We start from the raw sequence: 18,288 nt of genomic DNA on the forward strand, positions 1-18,288 counted from the left end.
TAATTACATGCAAAATTACACACACAAAATGTGCTTTATTATAATATAATTATTATGATATATATTATTTTACTTAGAATATTCAAAACATCTTCATACTTTAAAGTAAACAACATTTTTGAGTTTTTTTATCTAATTATAAGGACTTAAATCCCGAATCCAAATTTGTCTTAACTTCAATTTTTAAATATAAAGTTTGGATTATTTTTTTGTTGGAATAATTATGTAAAAACATTGATAAAAGAAAGTTCAAAGTGCAAAATTATCATTATAATCCTTAATATAGTGTCACTGTGACTCATAGATAAGGCAATTATTAAATAAAAAAGAACATTTCAACTTTTGTAGAAAGTTCTGCTGACCTTATCTTTACAAATTTGCATATTAAACAGTACAGCCTGATCATATACTCCATCAGTGTCTAACTATGGGTGAAGAAGAATCAAGTGAAATAAGGAAATAATGCTTTTCTCAGTTCATTGCAAATATATTTCAAGACCTACTTTTAGAGTTTGTAACAACGTTTGTAACAGTTCAATTTTTGATATTTATAAAAAAAAAAACTTTTGTTTGTGAAAAAAGAACTACTTTTAGATGTTGATAACTTTTGGGTATTTCTTTAAAGAATGCTTGTCTTTTTAAACGAACTGTTATGTTTTGATTTCAAAAAGAAATTTTGAAAATTTTCTTTTTTAAAGATTTGATATAGAAACACTTTATTTTTATCTCTGATGACATTATCATAAAGTCTTGATAAAAAACTTTTTAAGCCTTTAAGCTTAGCTGATTAGTGTCCTGAGTTTTGCAGTATGATAGGAGGTACCTGGAGAGAACTGTTGAGTTTACTCCAAACCTGGAGATAAACCTTCTCAACCTTCCTTCTCTATCCTTTAACCAATGGTCAAGAAACAAGAATTCTATGCACAAGGAAGATGGAATTATGGTCTAAACATTTTTTTTCAGAATAAAATGAATCAAAAATTAGATAGACCTTTCATAAATATTTAAAAGTACAGTTGTTCTTTTAAAACAAACACTTTGCCAGGTCAAGATTAGATGTCCTTAATGCAGCCGATCCAAGATGTTATTGTGAGAAATCATTTTAAAAATCATACAATTGTAGGTGTGGGGCAGATAATAGGTATGTCAGATGCCAGTTTTTCCGAATCAATCTTACTCACAGAAAACGCACTGTATTTCTGCCTTCTCTACCTAGGGTTCAAGCCAGGTCTATTCAACGCTAGGTTTTACATTATACTAATTATTTATTGAATAATAAGGTCACAGGTCAAATTAGGGTGACTGGCGTAGCGGGCACCCAATTAGCACATATATATATTTACAAGGTTCGTGAACGATAATGTTTATTTGGTGACGAAATATGCATAAAATGATAATAATAGTTATTAGAAGGAATATAGGTCCCTGATATAGTACTCGGGGATATTTATTACAGGTATAAGAAAGTGAAAAGTACCAAAATTTATAGCTTAGACACATCTTTTTTTTTAACGTTCAACTTTGAAGGAAAAATACAAAAAAAAAGAAGTTATAAAGTTGGTTGGCCAGGGATTAAAAAAAGAGGCAAAATATTTGTTTTTAACAATTTAAAAATTCGAAATAAAGAAGCTGTCTCTAGTTGTGTACAAAATAATTCTAACGGAGAAACACCTTTTCTATTTGTCAGGGGCAATGTCTCCCAGCCCCCTAAAACTCCACGGTTACATACGGTGATAACCAGAAAAGTCTGAAATTGGAAGACGACTTCTCGAATCAAGTAATAATTTTATAAAGTATAATTCACATAAGGAACAGCAATTGTGCAGTGTAAACAGGCCCATTTCACTTCCATTTATTTTCTGGTTATCACTGTAATACCTTATCTTTCTTGAATAAATATAATTTGAATAAGAAGCTAATATTGCCTAAGTTTAAAAAATCATTTTTTTTCTTTTTTCAGCCATTTCCATTATATTGAAGGAGGAGTTTTCTAAGTATGCGTTTTCCAAGATATTTGAATCCGGAAGAGAGGATATTGAAAAACTAAGGTTGGAACGCATTGAATTTTCTAAATCAAAACTCTAACATTCATTTAAATATTCTAACATTTAAGATTTAAAACTATTCAAACAATTCATATCATTAATAGTAGTTTTCTAAATTTTATGTTAATTAAAAACCTTGACTAGAAATATCCTGGTTAACAATGATTATGAAGAAGCTGGGACAAAAATCACCGAATACTTGAAAGCAAGGAATTTTTTATACAATCATTTGTTAAATATAAAACAGGGCTTTTGCCAAAAACTTTATCAACACTAAGACTTGAAAACCCGCTTTGCGGCTGTAAAAATAAAATATCCCTGGCTGGAGAACATTTCAACTTGTGTTTAAAGGTAAACTACCATTGTGACACTTTAAAATCGGCCCAGTTGATGGGTATTTTGCATTACTATATATAGATCAATGTGAGTCAGTGTACCGTTGTAAATCGATGACGATGACATGGTTGTTTTAATTCAGGGGGTTACTTAACCCTAAACAGGCTGGGAGGGCATTTGGCCCCCCCCCCCTGTAGTTTTTTTTGTCCTAGCACTCTCATTTTTGACGCCATCACCGTGAAATTTTGAGACTTTAAATGAATAGTAATTTAATTTTTTTTGTTAACAAAATATATTTTTTTATTTTTTATTTAATATTAACTTAAAACAACAACAAAAAAATTCTTCATTTTTTTACCCTTTTTTGGCCTTTCTTTACCTCCCTCCCTTTACCACTAATCTATTAAAGTTTTCTTTCTAATTTTTTTTCTTTGAGCTGGCCATGAAAAGTTGGGCTATGAACATGCATTTCAACTCTGTACCTATTTTCCAAGGCCTTTTTCTAGGGGGGGGGTCACGAACTACCCCCCCCCCCCGCCACACAAAAATTAAAACCCCCCCCCCCCCCAGCCTTTATAGGGTTAACATTACAAATATATCTTGAATAAAATTTTTGAAATGATGCTAAGGGGTCATTTTGTTTAAAAAAACATTCTAGAGTTGAAAACCCGGCATCTAACAAAGGTAAAAAAGATGAATTTAGATTTTAAAAAAAAACTAAATTATCTAATATTGTAGAAAAGATAAAAGTTCAAAGTTTACAATCTACTTTGTTAAGTACTGGTGTAAACTCTGATCAGGTGAGTCAACTTTAATTATTTAAAAAATTTTCCCGGTGTGGTTTTACAAGTAAAGGGACTGATTACTGACCTCAAACTCTTATTTTCTAATCTTTATATTTATGCCAACTTATTCCATAAACTTCAAACCTTACATCTTGTTGGATTATATAGTTGAATATTAAAATTTCGAAGGTTTACACCATCAGGTTGCTTAGATATGGGAAGTTGAAAACTAAATTGTGTTGTAAACAGTTATTTTTCACTTTTTGAGTTTAAAGGCAAAGTAAATGTATGTAAATTTCTTAGTTTTAAATGATTTTTAAAAAATTATCTTATTAAAACATTTTCAAATTATCTTGTAAAACATTTTAAACTTTTTTCTTGATCTTTCATAACTTTGTCATTAAGTTTTATAAGCAATTTTGGAAACAAGTGTGAAGTTTTAAAAGTTTATTTCACAGAGTCTAAAACTAAAGAATGCGCGAATTTTAAGTTCGAGGTTAAAAGTCCTGTAAAATAATGAATAGCTACTTAAATATTAAACTTTCTCAATTTTAAATTTGAATTTCCCGGGAAAAATTTGAACCAATCTGAATCAGAGAAAAGGATTTACGGAGAATTATTACGTAAGTATCTGTATTCGGTAATCAGCTGTTTTTTAAATTTTAAATTATTTACGTCACACGTGACGAAAAACAGAACACATTTCCAGTTACAACCGTATTTTGGGTTTACGTGCAAACATTAATTAATCTAAAACGAGAAATTTATTAAATTAAACCTTGAAAGGTTAAATCAAGGTTTTTACTTTTAAATATATTGTAATTAGTTGAATGCCGGACCGCTTACCGCTGAATGATTATAGACAAGTAGGGATTGCGGGATTTCAAGATTTTAGCCCTGTGTTTAGATTTTAACTCGTCGATTTCGGCGAGTTAAATATTTAACCACAGGGTTAAATATTTAAATATTTAACCTCACGGTTAAAGTTCTGGTTTAAATTAAGTCAAAAGTGGCATTTTAAGTCAAAACTTTTCGTTCTTTAGTTTTAGACTCAGATTTGTTTGCACTAAATATAGTATTTAAAACTTCTAAACTTCATTTCCTTAATTCCTTTGTAAATTATCCGTATATTTCTTTAATGTTATTATATTTGCATGACTAGGAAGTATTGACAGAAAATGAAAGAAAAAAGCTCAATTTCCCAGTTGTAGAGAAGTTGACAAATGTTGGACAAATCACAGTTAACAGGTTATAAGATATTTTTGGTGTAAACTTAAAGATATAAATTCAAAAAAATGGTTTAAACTTCACAAATACAACTTGTCTTAAAAATATAATTCTTTACACAATTTTTACCCAACACATTATTTTCTCTGCATATTATTTGTCCTTCACATCATTTGTTTTACACATCAATTGTCCTACACATTATTTGTCTTACACATCACTTGATGATTTGACCTCAACACTATTTGACCTCAACATCATTTGTACAACATTGCATTTGTCCTACACATTTTTTGGCCTATACATTATATGTCCTGTGCATTATTTACCCTACACATCACTTGTCATGCACATTTTTTGTCCTAAACATTATTTGTCCTGCGCATTATTTGTCTTACATATCATTTGTCCTAAAATTAATTTGTCTGCCAGATTATTTGTTTTTAAGATATCTTGTCCTACACATTATTTGTCTTACACATTATTTGTCTGAGGGGAAAACTTTAGAATGGTTTGTATCGAGATTAATGCTTGATCCTCTCTTTTTCTTAATATCGAAACTAACCTAAACTAGTCCATGTATCCTGAAAAGTGTATAAAATTCAACCAATCAGAGTCGCGTATATGAAGCCGATAAAGGAACTGAGTCTTTGTCACAAACTCTGATTTTATAATCCCTTTATCTTTGGAATCCATTGTCGTAAATCTTTAATATTCCAAACTTATATTATTTGATCTAACAGAATTCATAGTTTGAAATATCTAAGGTCTACGACATTGGAATCCAAAGATATGGGATTTAGAAAAGCAGAGTTTGTGGCAAAGACTCATTTCCTTTTAAAATTTTGGGCGACATTAAAGATTAATATACAGAAACGGGAGGGACTCTCTAATTTTGAAAAACCAGTTTTTGATTTGTCTACACTAAATCCTATTGTACTAAATCCAAAAAAGAACGGGTTGAGAAGAAAATCAAAAGTGAGTCCAATGGATACTCAAATTAAGAAAATTGGGATTAAGGATTTCTCAGTCTCAAGTTTTCAGCTCAGAAAACATTTTGTCTTGCAAATTATTTGTCCTACATATAACTAATTTGTTAAGAACATTACATGATTTTAGATCAAATATAATTAACTGAATTATGATTGTGGAACAATGCTCATCCAAACATTTTAGAAATTTCAATGAAATATTCTTGTTAAAAAGAATTAAAAAGAGTCAAACTAAGATGCTGAAAACTATAACAGTTTTGTTTTTATTTTAACAGAATGGTTTTAGAACATTTGTATGTGTTTTATTTGCTACAGTTGTATCCCTGTGTATCCGATGTATTTACTGCAGTTGTATCCCTGTGTATCCGATGTATTTACTGCAGTTGTATCCCTGTGTATCCGATGTATTTACTGCAGTTGTATCCCTGTGTATCNAATTGAAAGGATTATATCAGACTAATAGGACTTTTGCAAACTATAAGAGCGAAACAGGAATAAACCCCGTACTGGCAAACAAGGACAAAGGGATTTCGATCATAAAGACTTTTACAGACGAAATATAGTCCAGTACTGCCAGGAACTACTTACTACTTAGGACTGCACAGACCTACGATTATGTGACTTAGTGGACAAATATGACTAGTGGATGAATTACAAAAAACTGCTGTAGACTGTAAAAGGTGACTAAAAGGTGAATAAGATTAAGCAGCCAACTGATAAATAATACAAATATATTTCATAAAATTGGATAATGTAAAACAATGAAAGAATGAATATTTTTCCGCTTCGCACAAATATTGAACAAAGTGCACTATGCAGCTGTTGGAAGTTTATTTTAAAAAATCACAACAGAAGCATGGATTAATTCGGTGTACATTTAACATCGAACACAGCAAGGTACTAATGCAAGGAAAGTTATTTCAGATGTGTACGCATTTTTTGTGCACATCTGAAATTTTGTGGAAAGTAAACACAAGACGGATTCCACAGCCTGACATTGAATCGATTTTCACAAAAATAATCTATGAAATCTTCTGTAATAGGAAACTATTATGTGAATTATCAAAATTATATTATCAAAATTAAATGCTTTAATCCTCCTCGGACACTAGACGACCACTGATGCATCTATTCTTGTTTACAAAGTCCGCCCATAGAGAACTGGTTTTAATATGTACGCAGAGTTTACACAACCGCAATTAACTTTCCTTGCATTATTACCTTGGAAAGTTGGAACACAGAATCAAAAGTAGAGCAATTTCAGATTTAAACACAACTTTCATCCGCCGTGTTGCCCGCCACTCTCTACCTTTGTAACAAAAATATTCGCCCCCCCCCGCGCCTCCCCTTCCAAAAAGGGAAAGTTGCGCCCTGGAATTAATAAACATGGGAATCAAGTTAAAATTAAGAAACTTAGCATGTTAAAAGACTATTGCTTGCATTCATGGGAAAAGAAATTATAGCTTCTAGTTCTAGGATTCAAGAATAACATTTTTGTTGAAAAATTAATCTATAAAAATCTATCATTTATCAAAATAAAAAAGAAACAATTTTTCTGCAGTTTTTTGTCGTTTAAAATGTAAAAATAACTTTTTTGTATTATCACTGTTTTACCCAAATTATTCCTAAAATATGTTATTTGTCTGATGAATAGACAATTATAGACTTGGAATAGGAATTGAGTTTTTGCCACAAACTGAAATATTATTATCCCTGTACCTTTGGCGTATACCTTTGATATTTTAAACTAAGACCATTCTATCAATCAGAATTTATAGTTTGAAATATCAAAGGTCTACGAAGTCGGGAATTAGAAAATCAGTTTTTCTGGAAAGAACCTAATTCCTAAATTTTAGAAAGCTGTGACTTTCGACCATAATTTTACCCATTACACATAATTTGTTTGCCTTTTTTTCTCAAGTACTGTTTTGTCGGCATTTATATTTTGAATGAAAAAGTATAGATAAACAAATCCGTAAGCTGAAAGGTTGTTGATTTATAGACCAAAATACGTTTGATTTCAAGTAAAAGAAACCAAATGCTTCTCACTCTGGTTAGTCCGGGGTGGTAAATAAATCCATTTTCATTTTGACAGAACAGGATCGCGTAGGGATGAAGAAAAATTGAACTCTCTTCTGAAACAACTAGGATTCCAAGTAAATATAAATTTGATCTCAAGTAATAATATTTATATAATAGTTTGCTTGGGTGTCTGTCTGTCTGATTGTCTGATTGTTTGTATTCAATAAAGGAAAAACAGCTGATCCGATCGGACCCAACTTTTGTGTGGGACCGCACATGTCCCCAGGGAAAGTTTATGGATGATCAAAATTTCAAAATTAGCCTCCAAAAAAATTCAACAAAATTCGATTTTCATAAAAAAATTTTAAATCCACGAAATTTTGTTTAACAAATCCTAGGACGTTTTTAATATGAATAAATNTAGGGTAAATATTTTTATCCAGGAAACTACCCGGGACAAGGACCTAGGGGGTAAATATTTGTAAACAGTAGAAGAATCTCGCTTGATCTCAAAAACCAATGTGGGCGCTTTTAATTTTAGGATCAATTCTTGATTCCTTTATTTTAGCTCTTCCATTTTTTTTATTGGTATCCTTGGGCCTTGATAACTCTTCCATTGGGTTAATTATTACCCTTGGTATTGATAACTCTTCCATTGGGTTAATTGATACCCTTGGACCTAATAATAACTCTTCCATTGGGTTAATTGATACCCTTGAAACTAATAATAACTCTTCCATTGGGTTAATTGATACCCTTGGACCTTAGTAATAGCTCTTCCATTGGTTAATTGATACCCTTGAGCTTTGATAACTCTTCCATTGGGTTAATTGATACCCTTGAAACTAATAATAACTCTTCCATTGGGTTAATTGATACCCTTGGGCCTTGATAACTCTTCCATTTTTAAATTAGTCTCTCAAAACTCAAAACGAAAACTATCAAAAGTTTTTTAATTTTTTTAAAGATCAAACATTTCTGAGATTATTAAAAGATTTAACAAGATACTCTTCATCCAAGGTGAAGCGTCAAAAAAGTTGATTGTTGCTTTAAAATCGTTATAAACAGATTTTAAAAGAATGAACATTTTAAAAAGAGAAAACTTTTAATTCGGCTAATTCCCAAAAGTTGATACAAAATTCTTGTACATGTTTTGCTCAATTGTGTCATATTGATGTGGAAAAAATAAATTTGATTTAAAATTAATTTTAGTAAATGTGAGATGATGATTGTTTGTGTTCTATCTCATGGAGAAGAAGGAACTATCATAACTTCAGATTCTCAGAAAGTAAACCAACTGATTACTTGCTTCAAACTCTAACTTTTTATTTTTTTAAGTTGCTATTTCAAAGTTTGACTATTTGATCTAACGAATTAATAGTTTGAAATATAATATAATAATATAATAATAATATAATATAAATATATTGCGTTCAGATGTACAGTGATTCCCAAAATGTGTAAAATAAAAAAATACTTTAAAACAAAGAAATTTATTTAGAAAGTTTAAACTTATAAGAACAATCTATATAATAAACCAAGACATTCGTATATATGTTGCGTATAGCCGGCCAAACGGCTGGACTGATTGGGCTGAAATTTTTTGTAAACACTCATAGGCTAAAAAATCGCAATTTTTTTTTTAAAATTTGTATTCCACGGGCAACGCAGGGTCCTTCAGCTAGTGGTAATTATAATGAATATAAATATACATGTCTAATAAATAGATTTGACACTGAATTTAGGTCAACCCCATTCCACTTTATTCTATCGATCACTGTACGTATATTAGCCGATCTTGTAAACGTTTAAGAAACTTTAATTGTTTATTTCTTTTACCATAGGGTCACCTTACCATTATTATCTACTACAGTCATAACCAGAAAGACCTGGAATTAATTAACAGTTAATCAGACGACTTTACATTTACATCAATGGTAATTTCAAACGTTACAATAAAGGCAGACAACATTTTAAAACTGGGAGGACTAGGGCTATTTTGTTATTTTCGTTTCATTAATCAAATTTCTTAAATTAGTTTGAAAAGTCGTCTTCTTAATTATAAATAAATTCAATGTCTTTCTGATTATGAGTCTTTTTAAATTAACATATGTACACTGTTTAGGTATGCATCGAAAAGGAGATCATAAGGTATTTTCAAAACCAATTCAGGAAAAAGAGTCTATACTTTTTTTCCTAAAGAATATTCTGTTGAAGGAAGTTTAACAATGAGAACTGCGACACTCTGCGGGGAAAACCCAAACTATTCCTGTTCCAGGCCTGCAGGGGACAAGATATTGATTACGGAGTAGTTCAAGGTTACTGCAAATAATATCTGTAAACAATTATTTTTAAAATTTATTACCTTACATAAGACACAAAATGAAAATGAACTATGTTGTCTATACCCGGCAAAACGGCAGGACCGATTGGGCTGAAATTTTTTGTGGACACTCAGGGGTGGCCGGGGGGTGTTATAGGCTATAATTTCGAAATTATTTTTCCAAAAAAATTTTTTTTTAAGTTTTTTTTCTATAATTTTTTCAATTTTTTTTCACGGGCAACGCCCTTCAGCTTGTGATGTATAAAATAAAAAACTTCCTGAAAAGTCACCTTTAGTCCAATTCCTTCAACCTTAAAATGAAATGGTGTATAAGCAATTAGTCAAATAATCAAAAAAAAATAACATTAAAAGTATTGATATTTAACATTCAATAATATTCTGAAAATCTCTAATTTCATAAACATGCTATTGACCTTTTGAAGCATGTTAATCTAACATGTTTTAACGAATTAGTTTTTAAGTTGTTTACAAAAGCCCTAGCAAGGAAGGAAGGATTCAAAACTGTATTCTGTAAAAGTTAACCTATGATGGCAAGAACAATTAAAAAACAATTGTTCTTGCCATCATATTCTAAGAATATAATGATGATTACAGATTCTAAAATTTCTACATTTTTTCTGTTGTTTTCAGATAAAGCTGATTCTGTTATGTTCCAACAAATGTAAGTGTTTTATTTTTATTGTTTTTGTTTTGATGTAGAACTTTGATTGTACAGAACAAAGTTTTGATTTTTATCTTTTTCTTGATCTCAAATGACTTATTTGTGATTCATTTGCAATTACGCAGATTATTTTGTGATTTTGTGCATATTTGGTAGTTTTGCTTTTAATGCCCCTAACATTCAACTCACGAAATACCATTTAAATGCATTGGAATTAAATAAATAATACGTGCAATTAGTAAATATGCACTTAGAACGTAAAAATTATTACGCATTGTCACTTCTGCAGTTTACCCGAGCTTGTTAAGTTGTTATTAAATCATGAGTTTAGCTGAAAATAAAAATATTTAGTTTTAAAAAAGTTTAGCTGAAGTGCCCTAAATAAAGAAAAAAATCTGATCAAGCATGCAACTGCATTGCTATCAGAGCTTGGAACTCTTGCTGCATTGGATACCGATTGCTTGATACGAAACACTGATTGGATACTGATTGTTTGATACGAAACACTGATTGGATACCGATTGCCGGATACGAAACACTTATTGGATACTGATTGCTTGATACGAAACACTGATTGGATACCGATTGCTTGATACGAAACACTGATTGGATACTGATTGCTTGATACGAAACACTATTGGATACTGATTGCTTGATCCAAAACACTGATTAGATACCGATTTCTTGATACAAAACGCTGATTGGATACCGGTTGCTTGATAGGACACACTGATTGGATACCGATTGTTTGATACGAAACACTGATTGGATACCAATTGCTTGGTACGACAAACTGATTGGATACCGATTTCTTTATACAAAACACTGATTGGATACCGATTGCTTGATATGACACACTGATTGGATTCCGATTGCTTGATAAGACACACTGATTAGATACCGATTGCTTGATACGACACACTGATTGGATACCGATTGCTTGATATGACACACTGATTGGTTGAATTTTAGACACTTTCTTGGATATCAAACAAAGATTAAATTAATCTGCAGATTAACAAAAAGAGGAGATCAAGTGTTGATCTCTATTTCTATTATGACAATGCTTTATTTTATAATATTTTGTTACAGGGGAATGTCAAGAAGTGTTGCTATCCCTCCTGTAGAGCCCAAGGTTATAAATTCTTAATTAAAAAGTACATACACATTAAACATTTCATATATATCATAATATCCTTGTAATTGTAATAATTTTACAGTGTTATATGTTTCTTAAATGAATTTAATGCAGTAAAAGCTGTTTTTTTAAATGATGCTAAAATTAATATTTTTTTTCTGAAGAAATCAATCTTTTATTTTATTATAATCCCAGAAACAGCTTATCAGTGTCGTAAATTTAGTTTTTGCCATTTGGGTAATTGTTGATTAAATATTTGTCCAAAAAACCAGTCCCATCCAATCCACTATTAAAGAGAATTCAATTGATGGCCGGTATTGAAGCATGAGTTATTGTTTAGAAAGATGTGTCTAACTCCGACATGCTGATTGTCTATGCTACACTGCCAGGTACCAACTCCGACATGCTGATTGTCTATGCTACACTTCCAGGTACCAACTCCGACATGATGATTCTCTACGCTACACTTCCAGGTACCAACTCCAACATGCTGATTCTCTACACTACACTTCCAGGTACCAACTCCGACATGCTGATTGTCTACTCTACACTTCCAGGTACCAACTTCGACATGCTAATTGTCTATGCTGCACTTCCAGGTACCAACTCCGACATGCTGATTGTCTACTCTACACTTCCAGGTACCAACTTCGACATGCTAATTGTCTATGCTGCACTTCCAGGTACCAACTCCGACATGCTGATTGTCTACGCTACACTTCCAGGTACCAACTCCGACATGCTGATTGTCTACTCTACACTTCGAGGTACCAACTCCGACATGCTGATTGTCTGCGCTACACTTCCACTTGGAAAAAAATAATAGTTTTGTATGTTCTATGAGATCGTATACGGGTCCAAACTGTTGTCTTTGTGGGGCCAGCACTGAGATCCAGATAAATACAGTCTTAATCGTCGCATAAATACAATGAAGACGACTTTCGATTTCAATTTTGGTTTAAATAAAGGTTTTAAACAGCATGGACGCACAGATCATGCAAACCACGATAAGCTGTCAATTAAAAAAGCTTCTCTTATGAAAAGCATGAAAATGATTGTTCATGCAAGAGTTAGAAACTATTAAAATAATGGAATTATTTGAACTCATAAGCTTATCGTGGAAAGATAATATCTCATTGGTCTAAGATTGGCTAAGAGATTAATCCTCTATCATTAGTTAAAAATTCAAATGATGTAATGCATGAAAAAACTAAGAACTAAAAAATAAGAGGATTTAAGTTTAACTCATTTTCCTGTTCAAAAGTTCTCTACTCAGAAATCAAAAACTTTGCATGGCCTAAAAACCTTCAAAAATTCGAAATATAAAAAATCAGCCAAAAGATAATTTGCAGTTGTTAGCAGAGTTAAGAAATCTAAAAAAACATTTAACGTATAATCTTCAAATAGCATTGTTTTTTAGGCTATGTAGCTCTGAGGGATTCACAAAATGGAACACATTTTGTTCACAGTTTTTGCAAGGTAAAAAAACAGTTTTTTCACGGTAAAAAAACAGTTTGTGCAAGGTAAAAAATAGTTTTTGCTAAGTAAAAGAACAGTTATTGCAAGGTAAAAGAACAGTTATTGCAACGTAAATAAGGAAAAATTTACTTTCTGATTATCTTTACAAACAACATAGCAGACTGTTAGCCCTCTAATGTATACATTGATATTTGTTCAATGTTTACAGAATAGGGCTGCAGTGAACTTATTTCTGATTAAAAAATCTTTATCATGTCATTAAATAGCATGAAGAGTAAACACGTTCATTAATGTGTTACGTTTAACACTGTTTACTACTCTGCTATAGCACGATATTCAGAATAAATAATTTCACCAGTGCACAAGCGTAGCAATCCAACAAGCTGTTATCAAACAGGACACACCCCACCTGGCTCTAAATGCCATAGAGGGACACAAGCGTAGCTTTCCAACAAGCTATTATCAAACAGGACTCAACACACCTGACTCTAAATGCCACACGGCCGGGACTCAAGCGTAGCTATCCAATAAGCTATTAATCCCGGCTCTAAATGTCCCACAGGGTCACAAGCGTAGCTATAAAACAAGCTATCCAATCAGTGCTCTAAATGGCACACAAGGACACAAGCCTAGCTATCAACAAGCTATATATATCAATCCCAAATGATGGGGACGATCCAACATGGTTATGTATCAACACAGGGTTTCAGTACTCGCTAAATGCCACACGAGCACACAAGCCTAGCTATCAACAAGCTATACTATCGATCCCCAATGATGGGGATGATCCCACCTGGTTATATTAACACAGGGTTTCAGGATTACTCTCTCGCAGTAATAAGTACAGAGTTACTCTATAAACTGACTTTATTAAATATCTCATGTCACAAGTTAACATGAAAGGACATAATTACAATTCCTACATTGCTATCTATATCACATGATTAAGACAATCATATTACGTATTGAACACACAGTTAAAGTTTAATGTGTGTATTTATAAGATTAACGAGAATAGATATAACGTAGTTAAGCTATCTCCAAACATGTATATTACATGATTTAATCTAATCATGCTACGTATTCAGTAAAAATGCAGTTCCAATGAATAATGTCATTATGTATAAGTCTACAACATAAATTGTTAATAATGTACAACAAACTGCAGGTTTACAGAATATCATGTTTACACAATATTTGCTACAGGACTGCTACTCATGTACAGCACTGTTGAGAATATGGAGTTAAAGTGCTGCAATAAGTTGTTAAACTGAAATTTTAAACCAATTGATAATGATAAAATTAAAAGAAGCCTCTTAGTTTAAACTATAATGTTGTTAAATAAATCTTATTATTTGTTATTCTAGGTTTTAGCTGAACATGCAAAAGATACTGAGCTAAGTGATCTGATGTATCTGGTTTCAGAGGTATATTAGATAGAAATTAAAGTGATAAATTTTGAACATTTTCCTATGTTTGTTGGAGAAATATCAAATTATTCCAAAGTATGAGTTTTCCCATATTTTTATTAGTAAAAATAATAAAAAAGTGGAATCGTGTTTTTTTTTCAATCCCTCATGTTACAGAATTTTAAATATCTATGTGAAATGAACACTATTTATACCATGGAAAAAACTGAAAATTCCTTATTTTCTTATTCAAACTGATTAGCATTCGTACAAAAACATAGTCTTTTGATATTTTTCGTCTTTAAATGGACTAATTAACTATTTTACATTTAAAGGATTTGAGATTTAATTCTGGAGATGACTTTAAAGAAACCTGTGTTTTTGAGGTGAATAAATTTAAAAGTGTTTTCAAAATTATATCATTTTCGTAATCAATTGAAAATTATAATGATTTATATAATCGATTTTTCTAACATAAATATTTTCAATATTATTTAAAACCTAATGATAACAACTATATTTGTTCAGAATCGATTGTTTAAGAAGTTGTACCTCAACCCGAGCCTACTATAGCAGAACCTTATATAAATATATTATAGGCATAACATAGTTTAAGAAATTTTAAAATGTAATACATATTTTATTAAATAAACAGTAGTGAACACTCACATTGTTTCACAATAAAGATAGAAGGATAGATATAAGGAATGGATAGATAGATAACTACTATCTACTGTAGGTATATAGTAGGAATGGATAGATAACTACTGTAGGTAGATAGAAGGAATGGATAGATAACTACTATAGGTAGATAGAAGGAATGGATAGATAGATAACTACTATAAGTATATAGAAGGAATGGATAGATAGATAACTACTATAGGAAGATAGAAGGAATGGATAGATAGTTAACTACATAGGTAGATAGAAGGAATGGATAGATAAATAACTACAATAGGTAGATAGAAGGAATGAATAGATAACTACTATAGGTAGTTAGTAGGAATGGATAGATAGATAACTACTATAAGTATATAGAAGGAATGGATAGATAGATAACTACTATAGGAAGATAGAAGGAATGGATAGATAGTTAACTACTATAGGTAAATAGAAGGAATCGATAGATAGATAACTACTATAGGTAGATAGAAGGAATGGATAGATAGATAACTACTTTTAGAATTCAGTGATGGTGATGGACCAAACCTCTGTAGAGTAAAAAAGTAGATGTTAGTTCCACATTTATTGAAAATATATTTCAGTCTGGGTTGACCCTCGTCAGTTCTAACGATATAATAACCATCAAAATCGATAAAAAAAAATAAAAAAATGTAAAAATCACAAGAATATAAACAAACAAAAAGATTATTCAAAAACCTTTAATTCTATACTTGGTTTCCTTGTTAACTATACATTAATAAAGATAATTGTGTTAATAGATTAATTATCTAAACGGTTTAATTATTATGAACCTGAATCAGACAACCTAGGATTAAATTAGAAATAATGTTTAATTTGACCTGCAGCCACTTTTACGTATATTTAACTAATCTCTAGTTTTCTTGAAATATTTTAAACCGGAGCAATGGAGGGATAATTTCATTTCATATTTTTATTCAACTACAAAGCAAGAGATAATAAAAATAAAAAATCACAATTTACTATGTAGTTTGGACCCGCCTAACCAGAGTTGGTTGTTTTGATTGAAATTGTAAACAAATAGATGGATATTCACTGTAAGTGTACAGTGTACATTTTAAACAAAACAATGATGATAAATCATGAATAAGGTAAGGAGGGGGTGAAAAAGTATAAGGGAAAGGGTGGGTACTCAGCGCAAGGGTTGTAACAGAGGGTAACATATATTATTAGAATCATGTTTATGAATTACAGGGTGAAGAAGATAGTAAAGACTAAGTTTATCCAAATGAAAAACAGTTATTTTTTCACATAAATAACTTGCATAACTATCTAAATAGTTTTTGAAAATTTTTCTTTTAAACGGTTTTGCAGATTTGATTTCTTTAAGCTCTAATTCAATCCAATTCCATAATTTTGTAAATAATAAGAGTAAGAGTACAGAACCCATGATGTCGGAAATAATGATGAATAGGGAGAGAAGTGATACCACTATCCAACATTACACTGCACTATACATCACAAACAAACCGTCCATGTTAATTCTTAAATTAATCAGTTTTAGAAAAACAATTTAGCCGGGAAGATGTCATGATCATTGGAGTACTATCGGACACCTTCAGATTTTCATTGGAGACCCCAGCTGTTTATTGGAGACCCCCTATATTCATTGGAGACCCCAGTTGTTCATTGGAAACCCCCCTATATTCATTGGAGACCCCAGCTGCTTATTGGAGACCCCCTATACGCATTGCAGGCCCATTGGTCTCCGATAAAAAGCTTGGGGTCTCCAATAAAATCTGGGGGTCTTCGATGTGAGGGGTCTCCGATAGTTCTCCATTGATTTCTTTCCAACCTCCATGTTGCTGAGTTTTGAATAAAGTTTTGAACGCTTGAATGAATCCCTTCCTTGTATCTGTATGTATTGTATATGCACTGTAAAGGGTTGATCAATAAATGATTGAATGAATGAATCACAATATATAATTAAGATGTGAAAGTAAACTAGAAGACTGGTACATCTGATAATCATTGATATTTTGACAGAAAACAAATAAACCAGGATAAAATTTTAAACTGATAACTCATGGTTAATTATTATATTTTAACACTAACAGGTTTATGCTCCATGCACCTCTGCCTCTTTAGTAAAAGTAAATTGGACCTATATGAAGCATAAAGTCTGACCGCGTCAACATAGTGTTGCACCAGCTAGTCCTGTCCATAGAGCTAGTTACAGTACAAACTGGGACCGGATAGGTTGACCCGGCTCGGAAATTCAAATGTACTACGGCTCCCTGTGGCTTTACCGTGTTTAAGATACTGTACGAGTAATTTCAGTTGACCCTCCATTCAAAGATGACAATTCCCGATTTACAACAGTACCCTTGAAGTTGAAACCTTAATCTGAGCAAAAATATAGAAGATACACCGTCGTTTTCTAGCTTGACAAATGTTTAATTTAGATAATTTCTCCATTGCTTCTTATAAGCAAAAAATCAGGCCACTTTCAAAGATAACCCGCAAAGTAAAATGAACAGTTTAAAGAAACAAAACATTAATATCTAATTCATACTTGATTATACAAAGCATTTAAGGGCCTGCCAACATTGAGGGCACCTTGAAATTACATTTGGAACATTTCATTCACATTTTTATTCAACTACTAAGCATGAGATATTACAGATAGGCAATCCAATTGTTTTGACCCGCCTAAACAGGGTTGGTTGTTTTGAGTGGTTGGCCCTAAGTTAAATAACGATACTGAATATAATTGATACAATTGGTTACATATATCAGATTATGTTTTTGGATAGGTAAGGAGTTGATTGGAAGGAAGGAGATTGTCAGGTGATTTGTGGCAGGGTGAGATCAGAGGGATTCTTATGTAGAGATAAATTAAAATACTGGGTGTTAATGATGGTAGTTACAGATACAGAAATAAGCTAATAAAGTTTCAGTTATTTTATTTTTTTTTTATATAAAAATTATTCACACGATATACAGCTAGGTTTTCCGCATTTAAACCTTTCATAATTCTCAAGATATATATTGATTACTCTTTGTTTAAATATTTTTGCAGATTTAGTTTCTTCAAGGTCAATTTCAATTGCATTCCATAATCTAGGAAACATTTTGTTCTATTCGATTCTGCTAGAGACTTAAACATATTTTGGAAGGAAGAGGGAAGGTTATCATTAAAGTATAC

At 31.4% G+C, this 18,288-nt stretch overlaps 2 protein-coding genes across 5 annotated transcripts; both read left to right on the forward strand.

The window, feature by feature from the left end:
* Positions 1–275: 275 nt before the first annotated feature.
* LOC111708475 (uncharacterized) lies at positions 276–7,765 on the forward strand. Of its 4 annotated transcripts, none has more exons than XM_023481862.1 (8): positions 276–456; positions 817–928; positions 1,981–2,048; positions 2,190–2,255; positions 3,040–3,065; positions 3,120–3,181; positions 4,329–4,414; positions 7,481–7,765. In XM_023481862.1, the coding sequence occupies exons 1-8, from the start codon at positions 428–430 to the stop codon at positions 7,632–7,634; spliced, it is 603 nt and encodes a 200-aa protein (XP_023337630.1). In that variant the 5' UTR covers positions 276–427; the 3' UTR covers positions 7,635–7,765. The 4 variants fall into 4 exon arrangements, with proteins under 4 accessions (XP_023337630.1, XP_023337632.1, XP_023337628.1 ...); XM_023481864.1 differs by lacking the exons at positions 276–456; positions 817–928 and adding exons at positions 936–1,045; positions 1,124–1,228 and having other exon boundaries at positions 1,961–2,048; XM_023481860.1 differs by lacking the exons at positions 276–456; positions 817–928 and adding an exon at positions 936–1,228 and having other exon boundaries at positions 1,961–2,048.
* A 69-nt stretch (positions 7,766–7,834) lies between these two features.
* LOC111708479 (caspase-2) lies at positions 7,835–15,122 on the forward strand. The gene is made up of 11 exons (XM_023481868.1): positions 7,835–7,876; positions 8,620–8,695; positions 9,533–9,558; positions 9,625–9,725; positions 10,382–10,412; positions 11,505–11,547; positions 11,891–11,981; positions 12,971–13,029; positions 14,397–14,456; positions 14,774–14,824; positions 14,967–15,122. The coding sequence occupies exons 2-11, from the start codon at positions 8,630–8,632 to the stop codon at positions 15,009–15,011; spliced, it is 573 nt and encodes a 190-aa protein (XP_023337636.1). The 5' UTR covers positions 7,835–7,876; positions 8,620–8,629; the 3' UTR covers positions 15,012–15,122.
* The last annotated feature ends 3,166 nt before the right edge of the window (positions 15,123–18,288 follow it).

The sequence above is a fragment of the Eurytemora carolleeae genome, unplaced genomic scaffold (assembly GCF_000591075.1).
Source record: "Eurytemora carolleeae unplaced genomic scaffold, Eaff_2.0 scaffold873, whole genome shotgun sequence".
Taxonomy (NCBI): Eukaryota; Metazoa; Arthropoda; class Copepoda; order Calanoida; family Temoridae; genus Eurytemora; species Eurytemora carolleeae.

Bases quoted from the DNA above. Each gene is read 5' to 3' on its own strand.
- LOC111708475 (XM_023481860.1), top strand. From the start codon at position 1,057: ATGTCCTTAATGCAGCCGATCCAAGATGTTATTGTGAGAAATCATTTT. The intron at 2,049-2,189 runs GTTGGAACGCAT...AACCTTGACTAG, and splicing joins GAGGATATTGAAAAACTAAG to AAATATCCTGGTTAACAATG. The intron at 2,256-3,039 runs GAATTTTTTATA...AAAACATTCTAG, and splicing joins ACCGAATACTTGAAAGCAAG to AGTTGAAAACCCGGCATCTA.
- LOC111708479 (XM_023481868.1), top strand. From the start codon at position 8,630: ATGATGATTGTTTGTGTTCTATCTCATGGAGAAGAAGGAACTATCATA. The intron at 13,030-14,396 runs GTAAAAAAACAG...TTGTTATTCTAG, and splicing joins TTGTTCACAGTTTTTGCAAG to GTTTTAGCTGAACATGCAAA. The intron at 14,825-14,966 runs GTGAATAAATTT...ATATTTGTTCAG, and splicing joins AAGAAACCTGTGTTTTTGAG to AATCGATTGTTTAAGAAGTT.